The sequence below is a fragment of the Ursus maritimus genome, unplaced genomic scaffold (genome assembly GCF_017311325.1).
Source record: "Ursus maritimus isolate PB19 unplaced genomic scaffold, ASM1731132v1 scaffold_4, whole genome shotgun sequence".
In the NCBI taxonomy this organism is placed as follows: Eukaryota; Metazoa; Chordata; class Mammalia; order Carnivora; family Ursidae; genus Ursus; species Ursus maritimus.
In genome coordinates, this window is record NW_024426552.1 from 80,070,702 (window position 1) to 80,087,603 (window position 16,902).

The 16,902-nt window shown below is 39.4% G+C and overlaps 1 protein-coding gene across 1 annotated transcript in view; it reads left to right on the forward strand.

Moving 5' to 3' along the window:
* MCF2L2 (MCF.2 cell line derived transforming sequence-like 2) overlaps positions 1 to 16,902 on the forward strand; it is a 253,980-nt gene that overhangs the window by 122,230 nt on the left and 114,848 nt on the right. The window contains exons 13-14 of the mRNA XM_040621737.1: positions 7,251 to 7,428; positions 12,466 to 12,545. Of these exons, the coding sequence (XP_040477671.1) occupies positions 7,251 to 7,428; positions 12,466 to 12,545 (258 nt within the window). The remainder of the gene's footprint in view (positions 1 to 7,250; positions 7,429 to 12,465; positions 12,546 to 16,902) is intronic.

Sequence of the window (16,902 nt, forward strand, 5' to 3'; positions counted from 1 at the left end):
AATACAAAACATAAGAATGTGGCACAAGCTGAGATAAGTGCTCTAGAGGAGAGATTTAGGGTCCTGCTGGACATGTGATAGAAGAACTTGACCTTGACTGGGGATCACTGGAGCCAAGGCCTGGAGACTGAGTTGAGATAATGGGGGAGCCTTTCCAGACCAGAAGTAACAGCATGTGCAGAGGACACAGGACTGGAGGGAAGTTGGCACAAGTGCAGAACCCAAAGGCCAGGGTGGCTGGAGTACAGAGAGCAAAGGAAGGATGTTTGGGGTGAGATAAGAGAGGGCCAGATGAGGCAGAGCTTTATGGGCCATATTAAGGAGTTTGGTCTTATTCTAAGAGCAGTGGGAAGCCACTGAAGGATTTAAGCAGGGGAATAACTTGATTGGATTTGCATTTTGAGAGGAGCACTCTTCTATGAAGTCAGCAGAATTATGGATAGCATACCTTCCTCTGAGATTTACATCACCTTGTATATATCTCTCCCGTAGGACCTTCTTTACTTCCTTTGAGTCACAGATCTCTTTTGAATCACAGAATCTGATTCACATACTTTCAGGTTTCTGCATACTCAAAGTAATTAAAGGGAATTTGAGGTAGGCACTTTTATCAAGATATGGGCAGGATTTAGGGAACCCCGTAGGGATGGTGAAGGTCCTTGGGGCTAGCAAGAAACAGGAAGAATTTACCATCCATAAGCATAAAGGGCAAAGAAGAACCCGGGAAGTACTGTAGCTGTGACAGTGAGAGGCGCTAGTAAGGGCTGTGGCCTTGGGCAGAGGAATGGAACCACTGATGGGGGAATATATATCTCGACTCTCCTCGCTCCCTCTTTTGGATTTCCTGGTGGTACTTCCCATTGGCCAAGCCAATTAAAAGCCCATGGGCAAGTGAACCTCTTCAACAGACCCTGTAGAGGTCAGCTTCCTGGGACACAGAGCTGGGAAAAGAAGATGTAGTAGGGTGACAAATAGGGAATATCCAGCATATATAACTTTTATAATTAATTTTATGGGATACCCTAAAATCCATCCATGGATTCAGGCTAAGAGCCTTTGCTATAATATGTTACATACCATAATATATTCTACTTATGTACTTTAAATGTCTGTCTTGCTCATTACACTGGGAGCTTCTGAAGGGAAGTAGCTTTATTCATCTCTGTACCCTTGTGCCTAGCCTTTGCCTGGTGTCCAATCCATATTTGTTGAGCTAGTGGGCAGGCAGGTGGCAGAGTGGGCCAAGTACAGTGGGGGCAGCTCAATGTGGGGTTGTACCTTAATGATGTTCTTTCCCTGAAACCTTTTGGTGGTAAGGTGTGATCTTGGTAAGGGGTGGGGTATAGTTAAGCAGACACCTTCCCCCAACACAAGGACCCTTCCTCTTCCTTGCAGAGGGAACAAAGGGAAGGCCCTCTGGTGTAGGTTCTACACTGCAGACCTGGTGTTGGTAGCTCCAGGTCAGATTCCTAAGACAAGATAGTCTCACCCAAGTCCAACTCCATTAGCTGCTCAAATGAGTGCATTAAGTCAACCAGGGAGATTTGTGGCTACAGCTGCTATTCTGGCCAACTTCAGCAAACTTCCTGGCCATACTACCTACCAGGAAATGAATAAAACTTAATAAGCCATCTCTGGAAAGTAGGCAGAAACATGGAGAAAGGAGAGGATTATAAGAGAAATATATTTATTAATCCTGTATGTCAAATGGATCAAAATATCCCCAAACCCATCTTTTCTTCTTTTGTTTTGGAGTAAAATTTTAGGTTATAGGACTTAAATATCCTGTTGAGTCAGAGAAAGTTTTGTCCACTGAGAAGTAATGACTTTGTTGCCAAAACTGGTATTCTATACATACAGAAATATTCCTAGATATATGTATATGTAGATATTGTACAGACACATGTATCTTTTTACTTTGACAATTGAGATAGCATAGAAGCAATGAGACCCCCAGTGTCAATGAGCATACCTAGCACTGAGATCTTGGTTTCTAATACCATTCTTCAATAAAAGACTCCTGAGCTCCTTGGAGAAATGGCTGATTCTAGGGCCAGGGCAGGGAATATACAAGGTGATCCTTAGAGCATCTTGTAGTGCTAGAAGGACCTACTAAAAACAAAACAACAAACCACAGTGATGGCACATAGTGGCAACTGAAAAGAACTCCCCATGGCTAATGCTAGAACAATTTGAGCAATAAAAGTAATAAAGTAGTATTGGATTACAACCCAAAGTATAAAATACATATCCATGAATCCATTCTGATATAAATAAATGATGGAATAAATAAATAAATGGGGCAGAAGAAACTAATCTCCCATGCAGAAGAATTCTAAATGATTTATGTAGATACTTTGCCCTCAAGGAAATAAAGCATAATTTCCCAATCCTTAAATGTGGTCTGGACATAGTGACTTCCTTTCCAAGAATACAGTATGGGTCGAATCTCCAAGGAACTGTTTAAAAGGAAGAACAAAGCTGGGGGCATCACAATGCTGGATTTCGAGCTGTACTACAAAGCTGTGATCACAAAGACAGCATGGTACTGGCACAAAAACAGACACATAGACCAATGGAACAGAATAGAGAACCCAGAAATGGACCCTCGGCTCTTTGGGTAACTAATCTTTGATAAAGCAGGAAAAAACATCCGGTGGAAAAAAGGCAGTCTCTTCAATAAATGGTGCTGGGAAAATTGGACAGCTACATGCAAAAGAATGAAACTTGACCACTCTCTCACACCATACACAAAAATAAACTCCAAATGGATGAAATACCCCGATGTGAGACAGGAGTCCACCAAAATTCTAGAGGAGAACATAGACAGCAACCTCTACGACATCAGCCAAAGCAACCTTTTTCATGACACATCTCCAAAGGCAAGAGAAACAAAAGATAAAATGAACTTATGGGACTACATCAAGATAAAAAGCTTCTGCACAGCCAAGGAAACAGTCAAAAAAACTAAGAGGCAGCCCACGGAATGGGAGAAGATATTTGCAAATGAAACTACAGATAAAAGACTGGTATCCAAGATCTACAAAGAACTTCTCAAACTCAATACACGAGAAACAAATAATCAAATAAAAAAATGGGCAGAAGATATGAACAGACACTTTCCCAGTGAAGACATACAAATGGCTAACAGACACATGAAAAAATGTTCAAAATCATTAGCCATCAGGGAAATTCAAATCAAAACCACACTGAGATACCACCTTGAAGTTAGAATGGCAAAAATTGACAAGGCAAGAAACAACAATTGTTGGAGGGATGTGGAGAAAGGGGATCCCTCTACATTGTTGGTGGGAATCAAGTTGGTACAGCCACTGTGGAAAACAGTGTGGAGTCTAAAAAGTTAAGAGGCTACCCTATGACCCAGCCATTGCACTACTGGGTGTTTACCCCAAAGATACAGCGTAGTGAAGAGAAGGGCCATATGCACCCCAATGTTCATAGCAGCATTGTCCACAATAGCTAAATCGTGGAAGGAACGAGATGCCCTTCAACAGATGACTGGATTAGAAAATTGTGTCCATATATACAATGGAATATTACTCAGCTATCAGAAAGACAATTCTCAACATTTGCTGCAACATGGGACACTGGAGGAGATAATGCTAAGTGAAATAAGTCAAGCAGAGAAAGACAATTATCATATGATTTCTCTCATCTATGGAACATAAGAACTAGGATGATGGTAGGGGAAGAAAGGGATAAAGAAAGGGGGTAGTCAGAAGGGGAATGAAACATGAGAGACTACGGACTATGAGAAACAAACTGAGGGCCTCAGAGGGGAGGGGGGTGGGGGAATGGGATAGACCAGTGATGGGTAGTAAGGAGGGCACGTATTGCATGGTGCACAGGGTGTTATACGCAACTAATGAATCATTGAACTTTATATCGGAAACCGGGGATGTACTGTATGGTGACTAACATAATATAACAAAAAATCATTAAAAAAAAAAAAGAATACAGTATGGGGAGGGAGAAAAAAAAAGTGACTTTATGGTGAAGTGTTTTTTTTTTTTTTTTTACACCACACAACCTTAGCTAGGTGACCTAGGTCAACATCAACAATGTTGTCAAGCAGATATGATATACCTTTGATATGATGTGATGAACATGACACTTTACTTCCATGGTCTTACCCCCACAACCCATAGCTCTGGTCTAATCACAAGAAAACATCACCTAAATCCCAACTGAGGGACATGCTACAAAATATCAGACCAATACTCCTCAAAATAGTCAGTCAAGGTTATCAAAAACCGGGAAAACTGAGAAACTGCCACAGCCAAGAGGGGTCTAAAGTCATGACAACTATATGTAATATGGTATCCTGGATGGGAACCTAGGGGGGGAAAGTACATTAGGTAAAACTAAGGAAATCTAACTAATACATGGACTTTATTTAATAATAATAATAATAATTTATTTTAATAATAAAAATAGCAGTCAATATTATTTTATTAATTGTAAGAAATGTACCACACTAATGGAAACTTAGGGGAAACTGGGTGGTCTATATGGGAACTGTCTGTACTATTTTGTACTTTTTTCTGTAATTCTAGAACTATTTGAAAAAATAAAATTTATTTCTAAAACACTTGTACTACTCCATGTCTAAACAATTGAATCTGTTACATTTAAGACATAGTGATTATCAAAGCTACATCAACAATTAAACTATTGTTCTTGTAACAGCCAGCCTGTCTGTCTGAGGCTCTTCAAGTGCTTTTCTGCAATATATTGCTACTCCACCACCCCCTTAGTGCTGCTGTTTTGACTTTTCTCCCTTGTTCACTTTCACCATCCAGTCTAGAAAATGAAACAACCGAAGTAACAAATAACAAAATTCAATTCTTTAAATATTCACTGGGAAGCCAGTTTGTACTTTGTCATGGGACTACAATAATGAAATTCATAATCCCTGTAATGAAGCTGGTGGCCATTTAGTGGAAGACAAACATGTCCCCAGTAAGTGCCTGTTGGTCCAAGAGCATATGGAATGGAAGGAACAGTGGGGCATGTAGGGGAGGCAAAGGTCAGCTCAGCCTGGGGAGGTCGGGGTGTTCATAGGAGAAGATGCCTACATTTGGTCTGGAAGATTGGGTAGGAGTTTTCAAGGGAGACGAAACAAAGGGAGGGAACCTCAGCAGAAGGAAGAGGAGGTGCAAAGGCAAAGAGACTGGAAACAAGAACATTCCCGTAACTGCCATAGCTGGAGGCTAGAGTGAGGGGTGGGGACTAGTGGAGATTAGACTGGAGGGAAATCAGTGTAGTTAATGAAGGGTCCACTGTTTCATGAGGAGTCTGGACTTTATCCCAGCAGGACATTTAAACAAGGAAGTTATTCTTTTGGGATCTGAACTCATAGCTGTGTTGTCGGAACCTTGAGTCCACTGTACAACTGAGCTTCTTGAAGCTAGAGGCACATTCTCTGAAGAGACCTTTTATTTTTTATTTATTTTTTTTTGAAAATGACAAACCAATGATTTTAAAGGACTTTTCTCAGATAATAGTCACTTATCATGTATAGTAAAATAATAATAACAATATAATAGCCAAAAAAAAAAAGATGTCATTCACAAAATCATAGTTAGACATCCCATGAGTTTGGATTCTACAAAGCACATTCCTAAATAATGTCAAGTTACAGAATCAATAGAAATTAAATTTACAAAGCATGTATAACTAAACTTCAACAAAAATACATATAAAAATGTGTGGCTTGCAACAGTACTTAAATGGAGTTTATAGATTTAAATGCATCTATCAAGAATTAAGGGTGGTTGGAAGAACACAGACTAAGCATTCAAGTTATGTAGTTAAGGAAAGAACAACAAAATAACCCAAAGAAAATAGAATAAAGGAAATAATAAAGTGAAGAGAACTTTTAAACACAAGCCCCACTTTAATCTAGATTAGGGGTCTGTAAACTATAGCTTTTTCGCCAAAACTGCTTGCCACCTACTTTTATAAAGTTTTGTCAAACCACAGCCACACTTATTCATTTATGTAGTATATATTATCTATGACTGCTTTTATGCTACAACATCAGAGGTGAGTAGTTGTAACAGAGACTACATGGTCTGCAAAGCCTGAAATATTTACTGTTTGATCCTTTACAGAAAAATTTTGCTGACCCCTAGTCCAGACCAACACTGCACAATAGAAAGATAATACAAGCTGTATATGTGACTTAAGATTTTCTAGTAGCCACGTTTAAAAAAGTGAAAAGAAACACGGGAAATCAATTTTAATAATGTTTTATTTAACCTATATCCAAAATACTGTTTCAATATATAATCAATATCAAAAGTTATTAATGAGATACTTTACATTCTCTTTTTTTTATTTCTAAGTCTTCAAAATCCAGTGTGTGTTTTACGCTGATGGCACAGCTGCATTTTCAGTGCTCAGTAGCCTCATGTGGCTTGTGGGTACTGTATCAGACTATGACAAAGAAGACTACCCACTTCCCTTGACCCGCCAGGGTAGAGAGATGTCATGCTGCAAGCAAGGCCAGAAGAAACATATTCAGCTGAGTTTAGGCTTTGTTGAAACTCAAAGACTTCCAGGCTTTATTTCTTATTCTCTTGAATCTCTGCCTTAGAACATACAGTCAGTTATGAGCATGTCTGTGAGTTTCATCTTTCCCTTGGTATTTTTTCAGTTTACTTCTTTACTATTTATGTATAGAGAAGGGGTCCCACCGAATAAAATTCAAATGTTTCTTCTTGGGTATTTGGGGTTCCTTTGATACTGTCTCAGTATGTAGCCAATTCTTTCCCCCAGAACGCTTTTCCCCCAGAACTCTTCTGCATCAGGGCCTTTATTCAGGGTACACCTCTTACTTTGAAACCCTCCTGCTTTGTAAAGTGACCTAATGTCCTTCATTCATAGTCTGTGGCATCCTCTTCTACTACTAATGGACATGGCTTCATGAACATTTATCCACTCAATATGTATTTACTGAGCACTACTCTGTGCTAGGCATTGTTCTAGGCATGGAGATACAGTAGTGAAAAGGATATGATCATTGTCTATCAGGTGAGAGATGCAGACTTTCAGAATCACAATTCTGGTGGAGGGCGAGTTGTGCCATGACTTGCATATGGATGGAAGGGTCACCTGAAGGAAGTGAGGTTGGGGGAAGAGGGGAAGATGGGAGAAAGGGAAAGCTTCATGTCCTCAGGCTCAGTGCAGAGTAACCTGGTCATGATTTGCTTTTGTTCCTGCAGGCCAGAGCCCAGGAAGTCCTGCAGAAGCTGGGCGATGTGCAGGAAATATTTCACAAGAGGCAAATGAGTCTGATGAAACTGGCAGCCAGACAGACTCGCCCGGTGCAACCTGTGGCCCCCCATCCTGAGTCTTCCCCAAAATGGGTGTCACCGAAAACCAGCCAGCCCTCCACCTTGGGTAGGTTATTTGGGGCAAGGAAGATTTGTGCCCTTATGTTTAATCAGTGCTCATGAGTGTTGAGATTGTGGTTGTTTAAGATGCATAATGGTGGTTGTTTTGGCAAATATTATTTAAAATAAACTACAGATATGGAATAGTACAGGCATTGAAGACTTTATAGAGTTAGATAAAACTGAGTGCCTGTGTACAAGGAGATGCTCACAGTCTAGAAGGGGAATAATATAAATGTGCAAATAACATCAGCATAAAATAGACTCCATTAAGGACCTTTAAAATGCTCAAAAAATTCTATTATCGATCCAGTGGTAAATTTAGTTCTTTATAGAGATAAAAACAATAGGTAAGTCCTTACACCATTCCTGCATGGTCTTGATTATGAGAGCTTATTAGTAAGCCTTGAGATCAGGTAGTATAAGTCTTCCAACTTTGTTCCTTTTCAAGATTATTTTGGCTATTTTAGATCTTTTTCATTTCCATATAAATTTTAGAATCACTTTTCAATTTCTGTTGAGATTATGCTTGAGGTTGCAGTGAATCTGTAGATCAATCTGGGGAGAACTGTTATCATACCAATATTGGGTCTTCCAATTTATAAATGTTATAACTCTCCATTTATTTAGGTCTTCTTTAATTTCTCATGGCAATATAGTAGTTTTTCAGTTTGGTTTGCTCTTTTTTAAAGTTTTTATTTAAGTTCCAGTTAGTTAACATACAGTATAATATTAGTTTCAGGTGTGCAATACAGTGATTTAGCACTTCCATACATCCCCAGTGCTTATCAGGACGAGTGCACTCCTTAATCCCCATCACCTGATTAACACATCCCCTGCCCACCTCCCCTCTGGTAACCGTCAGTTTGTTTTCTATAGTTTGAGTCTGTTTCTTGATTTGCCTCTCTCTCTCTCTCTTTTTTCCCCTTTGCTCATTTGTTTTGTTTCTTAAATTTCACATACGTGTGAAATCACATGGTATTTGGCAGTATAGTAGGTTTGAGTGTAGAGGTCTTAGGCATTTCATGTTTTTTTTTAAACCATATAGTAAATGGAATTTATCATATCTAACTATTAATAGTAATATATTTCTGTATAAAATGTAATCAGGTCATCTGTGAATAGGGACATTTTACTTCTTCTGTTTCAATCTTTATGCTTTTCCCCCTTGCCTTTTTCAAATGGCCGAGACCTCCAGTACGATGTTGAATGGGAGTGGTGAGAGCAGACATCCCTGTCTTTTCCCAATGTTAAGGCAAAGAGTTCCTTTTTTACCTTAAAGTATGATGTTAAGAGTAAGTTTTTCACAGAGGCCTTTCATCAGATTGAGGAAGTTCCCTTCTCTTCCTAGTTTGATGAGAGTTTTCATCATGAATGATTGTTGACTTTTTCAGATGCTCTTTTTGGTGCATCTATTGAAATGATTATATAGTTTTTCTCCTTTATTTGTTAATATGGTGGATTACAATGATTTATTTTCAAATGTTAAAACAATTGTACATTCCTGGGATAAACTACTCTTGGATATGTTATATGTGTTATTTGTTACTCTGTTATTTGAAACTCTGTTATTAAGCACATACATGTTCATAATTGTTATGTCTTCCAGATATTCTGGCCCTCTTCTAATTAGGAAACATCTCTCCTTTCCTCCTTATCTTTAGTAATACTCCTTGTCCTGACGTCTATTTTGTCTGATATTAATATAGCATTCCAGCTTTCTTATGTTTAGTATCTGCATAATATATTTTTTCCATTCTTCTATTTCTTTGTTTTTAAAGTGTATCTCTTGTAAGCAACATATAATTGGGTCTTGACTTTTTAAAAAAAAAGATTTGATGTATTTAAGAGATAGTGTGCACGAAAGAGCGCACGAGGCGGGGGGCAGAGGGAGAGGGAGAAGCAGGCTCCTCGCTGAGCAGGGAGCCCCATGTAGGGCTCAGGGCTCGATCCCAGGACCCTGGGATCATGACCCAAGTGGAAAGCAGCTGCTTAACCGACTGAGCCACCCAAGCGCCCCAATTGGGTCTTGACTTTTTAATACATTCTGTTAACCTCTGTCTTCTAATTGGAGTATTTAGTCCATTTACATACAATGTAATTATTGATATAGTTGGATTTAGAGCTATAATTTTGTTATTTTCTCATTTTTTCCCTCTATTCCTCCTTTCCTGCCTTCTTTTAGGTTAGCAATTTTTTTTAGTCTTCTGTTTTAATTCTTTTATTGGCTTTTTAGCATACCTCTTTGCATTGTTTTTTTCAGATATATGTTTATATATAGTCTTTTATATTTTATATATAATCTTTTACATCTACTCTCTTAATCAGTCATTTCTAATGTTCTTTTTATTCCTTATTGGAGATCTGAATCATCACTTGTGTCATTCTCTTCAGGCTGAAGAACTTCCTATGCATTTCTTGTGCAAGTCTGTTGACAACAAATTCTTTTGTTTTGTATATATCTGAAAATTATGGGATCTTGGTAATTCTCCATTTCCTTTGGTATACAATCCCGTCTCCCGTCACATATTGCACTTTTTAGAAGCAAGACTTGATAGCAGTTTAGCGCATTTCTTTCTTGAATTTTCTGTGCGCGCACACACACACACATACACACACATTCAACACACACAAACATGCACACTTAATACACTTATGCACACATCCTGCTCACACATACAAACAGATACTCACACACATAGAGACATATTTTTGGATGCCTGAAATTAGGCCATGGTTCTCCTTAATTCTCATTTAGGGCTCTTTCCCAAAACTAAATTATGTTCACTTCTGTGATTTTCCTCTGTCATTGTTCTAAGGGATATATGTTTATTGCAAGTAAATAAAGCAGGAATGATAGCTTGTTTCTCTCTCTCTCTCTCTCTCTTTTTTTTTTTTTCAAACACAAGATCTCGTAATGGACAATGACCCTTCTAGTCTAAATAGATCTTCATCATATCTGAATGGGTATCATTGACTTTGGCCCGACATTTTGCCCATTTTGCAGAACAATTCTGCACTTTTGTTTTGGATAGTAACCGCTGAGTATGGATTCAGGCAAGTTACTAACAGGATTTTCAAACATATTTATCCGATTCCTTAGTAACCGAGTCTGTTCCAAGATAAACCATTATATTTCACAGTGTAAGGAACATGAGGGAGCTGGAATCTTGGTTCTAACTCTTGTTAGCTGGGTGCCTTGGGTACAACATTTAACCTCTCTAAAGTTTATAAGGAATGTGAAAAAGTTCTTTTGTGGCTATAATAATCGTTAAAATGTACTGTTTACCATGATCTAAATACTTTGCATGTATTAACTCATTAAGCCTCATAACAGCCCTCTACTGTAGGCTTTCTCATTATTCCACACTTTACAGATGAAGAAGCTAAGGCACAGAGATTACTTTGATAATATGTGTCTTGTACATGTAAGAGCAAGACTCGAATGCTGGTAGTGTATCTCCTCGCCCCAGCCTTGAACTTCATCACTGTACTTACAGTGGGCAGGGTGGTGCTTCTCAGTCATGGGTGTTGCCAGTTATAATGTATGCACTCCTAGCATGTAGTTATTTTGCCTGGAATCACTCAGCTTACAGGGATCCTGCAGAGAGAGAGGAGCCCAAAGCGTTGTTCATTGTTATGAAGTAGCTTCAGCGGTCGTATAACCAGGGACAGCAAATAGTCACTTCACTGCAGATTTCAGTAATATCTATAAAAAAATCCATAGAAAGCCCAAGCAGATTCCAGTCGACTCACAGAACCTGAGGGTTGGAAGGAATCTCTGGAGGCCACCGTTCACCACAGATAAAAATCAGGATGATAATGTTGGGGGCATTAGGTGGATGGCATTTTGGCCATGGGACCCAGAAACACTCAAATTCTTAGGTTGTTCCCAGGGATCCTGTGAGTTTTCCAAGGGAATTATATATACAAGGGTGTTGACAGTAACAAGAACTCAAAGTACCACTTACTTAGTAGCCTTGGAGCCATCATCCCCAATGCAGCCCTCTGGTAATGCTGGGTTAGAAGGCCTCAAGGCCTAACCAGGGCTTCTCCTCCCCAAGTCCCATTCTTACTGCCAAATTTCCTTGGAGGCCTGAAGAAAAGATATCTCCCAGGTGTCCCAAGAGCTCTGTGGAACGGAGGGGTGGGTGACAAAGTGACAGAGAGAAGAGAGCAAGAGCAAGACAGCCCATTTCCATCCTGACTCAGCCAATTGATTTTTCACATAGTTGTCTCATCCACTAATAATGTGGTTCCATCAGTTCTGGAATCCAACTGTTAGATTAGCAACAATTTCTGGCTGGGGCAGGCATAGATATCCTCTTATATAATCATAGTATAATTATGTGAGTGGGGGGGTTTGCGTGTGTGTGTGTGTGTGTGTGTGTGTGTGTGTGTGTAGAGACAGAGAACACTTTGAAGAAGACTGTAAGGAAATGATTGTGTTTAAGTGGTAAGATTTTAGTGTTTTTAAAATTGTCTATAATAAGCACAAATTAACTACCTGTATAATGAAAAAATATGTTCAATAAATGTGGTATCTAGAATTGAATCTTGTCTTCTAATCCAAGAGCAACATCCGCTGCAGCATTATACAGTACAAAGATAAATGCTAAAGCGGCAGAGCATAAAAGAATCCATGAAGTTTGAATGTCAAGGAAGACTTCCTGAAGAAAGTGACCTTTTCCCTGAGCCTTAAAAATGGGAATGATGGAAATTCTCTCGTTTTTACTGCTTTACGCTTACTGATTTGTTGTAGTTTGATGTTTCATGTGGTGGTGTGTGTGATCTTTGTCTCTTTGGATCAAATGTTAAATGCCTGGGGTTGAGGGCTATTTCTTTTCTGCATCTCTCCTTCACCTCCAATTTCATCTCCCACCTCGGAAGTCACCGCAGCAGCTCAATTAAGCTTTGTTATTCAGCTGGGCCAACCCAGTCCAGCTGCTCGTCCAAGCCAGGAGATACGCTCTGGGTTATTTATAAGCTGAGTTGCCAAATTAATGGCATGGGTTTTTTTTTTTTTTTTTTTTTGTCTCTCTAGCTCCTCTTCAGAGGACATCTGAGGAAATTTTTACAGGGACTTTGGAAAAGGAGGATGACGAGACTAAATTTGAAGTCAAGGTAAGATCACCTTTCTCCTTTATGGATAGAAATTTCTGACATAAGAGAATGTTGCTGCCATAATTACCAATAAATGAAGTTCCCCTGTCCCGTACCTGTCACCTCCAGACGATGTGGCCATAAAGACACATAGCACAGACCAGTGCTCTCAAGAGCTGAGGTTTGTAGGATTTCTTCCTTTTCTTCCTTCTTAATTGAAACTAGAAAAACTGTTTGGTCATGGATGTAATTGTTGGTAGATACTATGTTATTGAGGGAACAGTCATTTTGTGCATTCCTGTACTCTGACTTCATATTTAAATTTGGTAGAACAGTGTGCAGTTCATGTACAGAAACCATGGCTGAATTACATGGAGCTACACACACTTGCGTGCATGTACCCCCAGTGAGTTCTGAATAAACGCTGTAGATTGTGTGAACATCATTTTCTTGCTTTTAATACTATGCTCTAGTTGTGTAAGATATTAATATTAGAGGAAGTTGGGGGAGGGGTACACGAGACTTCCCTGTATGTTTCTTTGCAACCTTATGTGAATCCATAATTATTTCAAAATAAAAGTTAAAAAAAAAAGAGCATAAGCTTTGGAATCAGGCAGACCTGCATGGAAGCCACAGAAGCCACTCTAAGCCTCCGTTTCTCGTCTATAAAAACGGGGATAACAACAGCTATCACCTGAAACTAATTTTTGGCAGCAAATGGAAATTTGAAAAGTGCCAAGCACTGTATAATTGTAAGGTAACATATTTAAATGCCCAAATTAAAAATATGTTGCCGCAAAAGCAACCCTAGAAGGGTCCCTTTCCTCCTGCCTCACTAAATGATGAGTATCTGGCTGATGGAATGATGCTGAAAGCAGAAGCCGGTAGACCCTGGGTCACACGCACTTTAGCAACAGTTTGGATCTACCATCTGTGTCTAATGGGTCTGAATAGAGGACCCCACAGGTATTCCACCGACCATGAGGGGGTCAGGCAGAAAGCGGGTCTCAGACTTTTCTTCCTCGAGGCAGAAACAATGTGGGAAGTGGAGTTGCCAGCAGACTTAGAGAGAAAAACCTGCATTCTTCTGTTTAGTCATCCTTTCGTAGTTTAGACAGATGAGGACATTGCTATAGCTGTTTCAGAATCCCCTGTGGTGGGAGAAATTGCTTTACCATGTCTTCCAGAGTTAAGAAACAGTCTGCAGTTTCACACAGTCGTGATCAGCCATTTTAAAGAGTAAAGAGCAATTTTTTGAAGTGGGCCAATGTAATGAAACTTCGCCCGACTTGACATCCGTGAAGTCTGTGGAATTATGGAGTGATATAAAAAGGGCTGAACTGTGATCATCTTCAAAACTGCGCATCACCCTACCCATCTCTGTACGCTGGGCTTCAGAGAATCTCATCTCTGAGGGTGAGAGCCGTGTCAAGTGCACCAAAGCCCAGATCCAGCCCCTGAACTCACATGCTGTTGCTATTAACCCGCAATGCGATTCGAACTACTTCGGCTCTGTGATCTCCTTTGCCCATCTTTAGACAACATATTTATGGCCTACACACTTTATAAAGATGCCATAGGAGTTGTGCGTACATGACGGTTCTTACAGAAAGGAATCCAAATTTGAGTGAATTATTTCAGTAAGTGTGAACAATAAAAGTGAGTGCTGCTGTTTTATTTGTTGGGGGGGGGAAGGAAATATAGTTAGTAATCGTAAAGCACCTTTTCTCAGGGAAGACCTCAAGGTATTTATGGTGAAATGTTTCCATAAAATGCATTTATTTACTTTGATTTTATTTTTGGTAAAAATAGACAATGCAGAAACTAGGTCAGGGGAAGAATCAGAGGGCTATAGGGTTGGAAAATGTTAAGTAGAATCCAAGAAGCTCTGACCACTAGATTTTTGGTTTCTTCTTTTTTGGTTGTGCTGTTTATTTAATTCAGACTCCAAGCTCGTCCTGCTAGGATGCTGGCTCCCTCGTATTTAGGCAGTCACCAACAGCATAGGTACGGGTAAGCTGGCACAAGCCCATGTGACAATTGTCCTGGGCTTTGTTGTCGTATTTCCTTATTGTTACCTTGTTTGTGTATTTAATGAAGGGCTTTTCCTGCAACAACATGTATGTTAACAGTCAAGGCAGTGGAGGAAGCAGGGTAGGAACGGTCTGCCAGACTTCCTCAATTTGGCAAACAGGCTGGTCAGACTTCTTTTTTTGCGTGTGTGTGTGTTTATAAAAGTAATGTTTATTGCATAATTTTTTAAACATTCAGGTATAAAGAAAATAAAATGATCCAATTTTCTAAAAGAAAATCGACATTGCTATTTTAGTGCATCTATGTCATGACTTTGGCCTGCTACTTAATAATACCTAAAAAAATAAGCATATGTGTACATGTGAAGTTATAGTTGAATTCTTGGGAACCTGGGCTCTGATACCAGATTGCCTGTGTTTGCCTCCTGGCTCTCTATGGGCATTTACTGTAATTTTTTAAAAAAATTTTTATTATGTTATGTTAGTCTGCATACAGTACATCATTAGTTTTTGATGTAGTGTTCCATGATTCATTGTTTGCATATAACACCCAGTGCTCCATGCAATACGTGCCCTTCTTAATACCCATCACCGGGCTAGCCCATCTCCCCACCCCCATCCCCTCTGAAATCCTCAGTTTGTTTGCCAGAGTCATAGTCTCTTGTGGTTCATTCCCCCTTCTGTTTACCCCCCCTTCATTCTTCCCTTCCTTCGTCTACCAATCTCCCTGCTATTCCTTATGTTCCGCAAATGAGTGAAACCATATAATAATTGTCTTTCTCTGCTTGACTTATTTCACTTAGCATAATCTCCTCCAGTCCCGTCCATGTTGCTGTAAATGTTGGGTAATCGTTCTTTCTGATGGCCGAGTAATATTCCATTGAATATATGGACCACACCTTCTTTATCCATTCATCTGTTGAAGGGCATCTCAGCTCCTTCCAGAGTTTAGCTATTATGGACAATGCTGCTATGAACATTGGAGTGCATATGGCCCTTCTCTTCATTACGTCTGTATCTTTGGGGTAAATACCCAGTAGTACAATTGCTGGGTCGTAGGGTAGCTCTATTTTTAACTTTTTGAGGGACCTCTACACTGTTTTCCAAAGTGACTGTACCAACTTGCATTCCCACCAACAGTGTAAGAGGGTTCCCCTTTCTCCACATCCTCTCCAACGTTTGTTTTTTCTTGCCTTGTCAATTTTTGCCATTCTAACTGGCATAAGGTGGTATCTCAGTGTGGTTTTAATTTGAATTTCCCTGATGGCTAATGATTTTGAACATTTTTTCATGTGTCTGTTAGCCATTTGTATGTCTTCATTGGAAAAGTGTCTGTTCATATCTTCTGCCCATTTTTTGATTTGTTTATTTGTTTCTCGTGTATTGAGTTTGAGAAGTTCTTTATAGATCTTGGATACCAGCCTTTTATCTGTAGTTTCATTTGCAAATATCTTCTCCCATTTTGTGGGTTGCCTCTTTGTTTTGATGACTGTTTCCTTTGCTGTGCAAAAACTTTTTATCTTGATGAAGTCCCAAAAGTTCATTTTTTCTTTTGCTTCTCTTGCCTTTGGAGATGTGTCATGAAAGAAGTTGCTGTGGCCGGTGTCGAAGAGGTTACAGCCTATGTTCTCTATGATTTTGATGGATTCCTGTCTCACATCAAGATCTTTCATCCATTTGGAATTTTCTTTGTGTATGGTGCTAGAGAGTGGTCAAGTTTCATTCTTTTGTATATAGCTGTCCAATTTTCTCAGCACCATTTATTGAAGAAACTGTCTTTTTTCCACTGGATGTTTTTTCCTGCTTTGTCAAAGATTAGTTGCCAAAGAGCCGAGGGTCCATTTCTGGGTTCTCTATTCTGTTCCATTGGTCTATGTGTCTGTTTTTGTGCCAGTACCATGCTGTCTTTGTGATCACAGCTTTGTAGTATAGCTCGAAATCTGGCAACCCGATGCCCCCAGCTTTGTTTTTCCTCTTCAACAATTCCTTGGCAATTCAGGGCCTTTTCTGGGTCCACACAAATTTTAGGATTGTTTGTTCCAGCTCTTTGAAAAACGTCGTTGGTATTTTGATCAGGATGGCATTGAAAGTGTAGATTGCTCTGGGTATGATACTCTATATGGAAAACCCAAAAGACTCCACCCCCAAACTACTAGAAGTTATAGAGCAATTCAGTAACGTGGCGGGATACAAAATCAATGCTCAGAAATCAGTTGCATTTCTATACACGAATAACGAGACCGAAGAAAGAGAAATTAGGGAATCCATCCCATTTACAATAGCACCAAAAACCATACATTACCTTGGAATTAACTTAACCAGAGACATAAAGGGTCTATATTCTA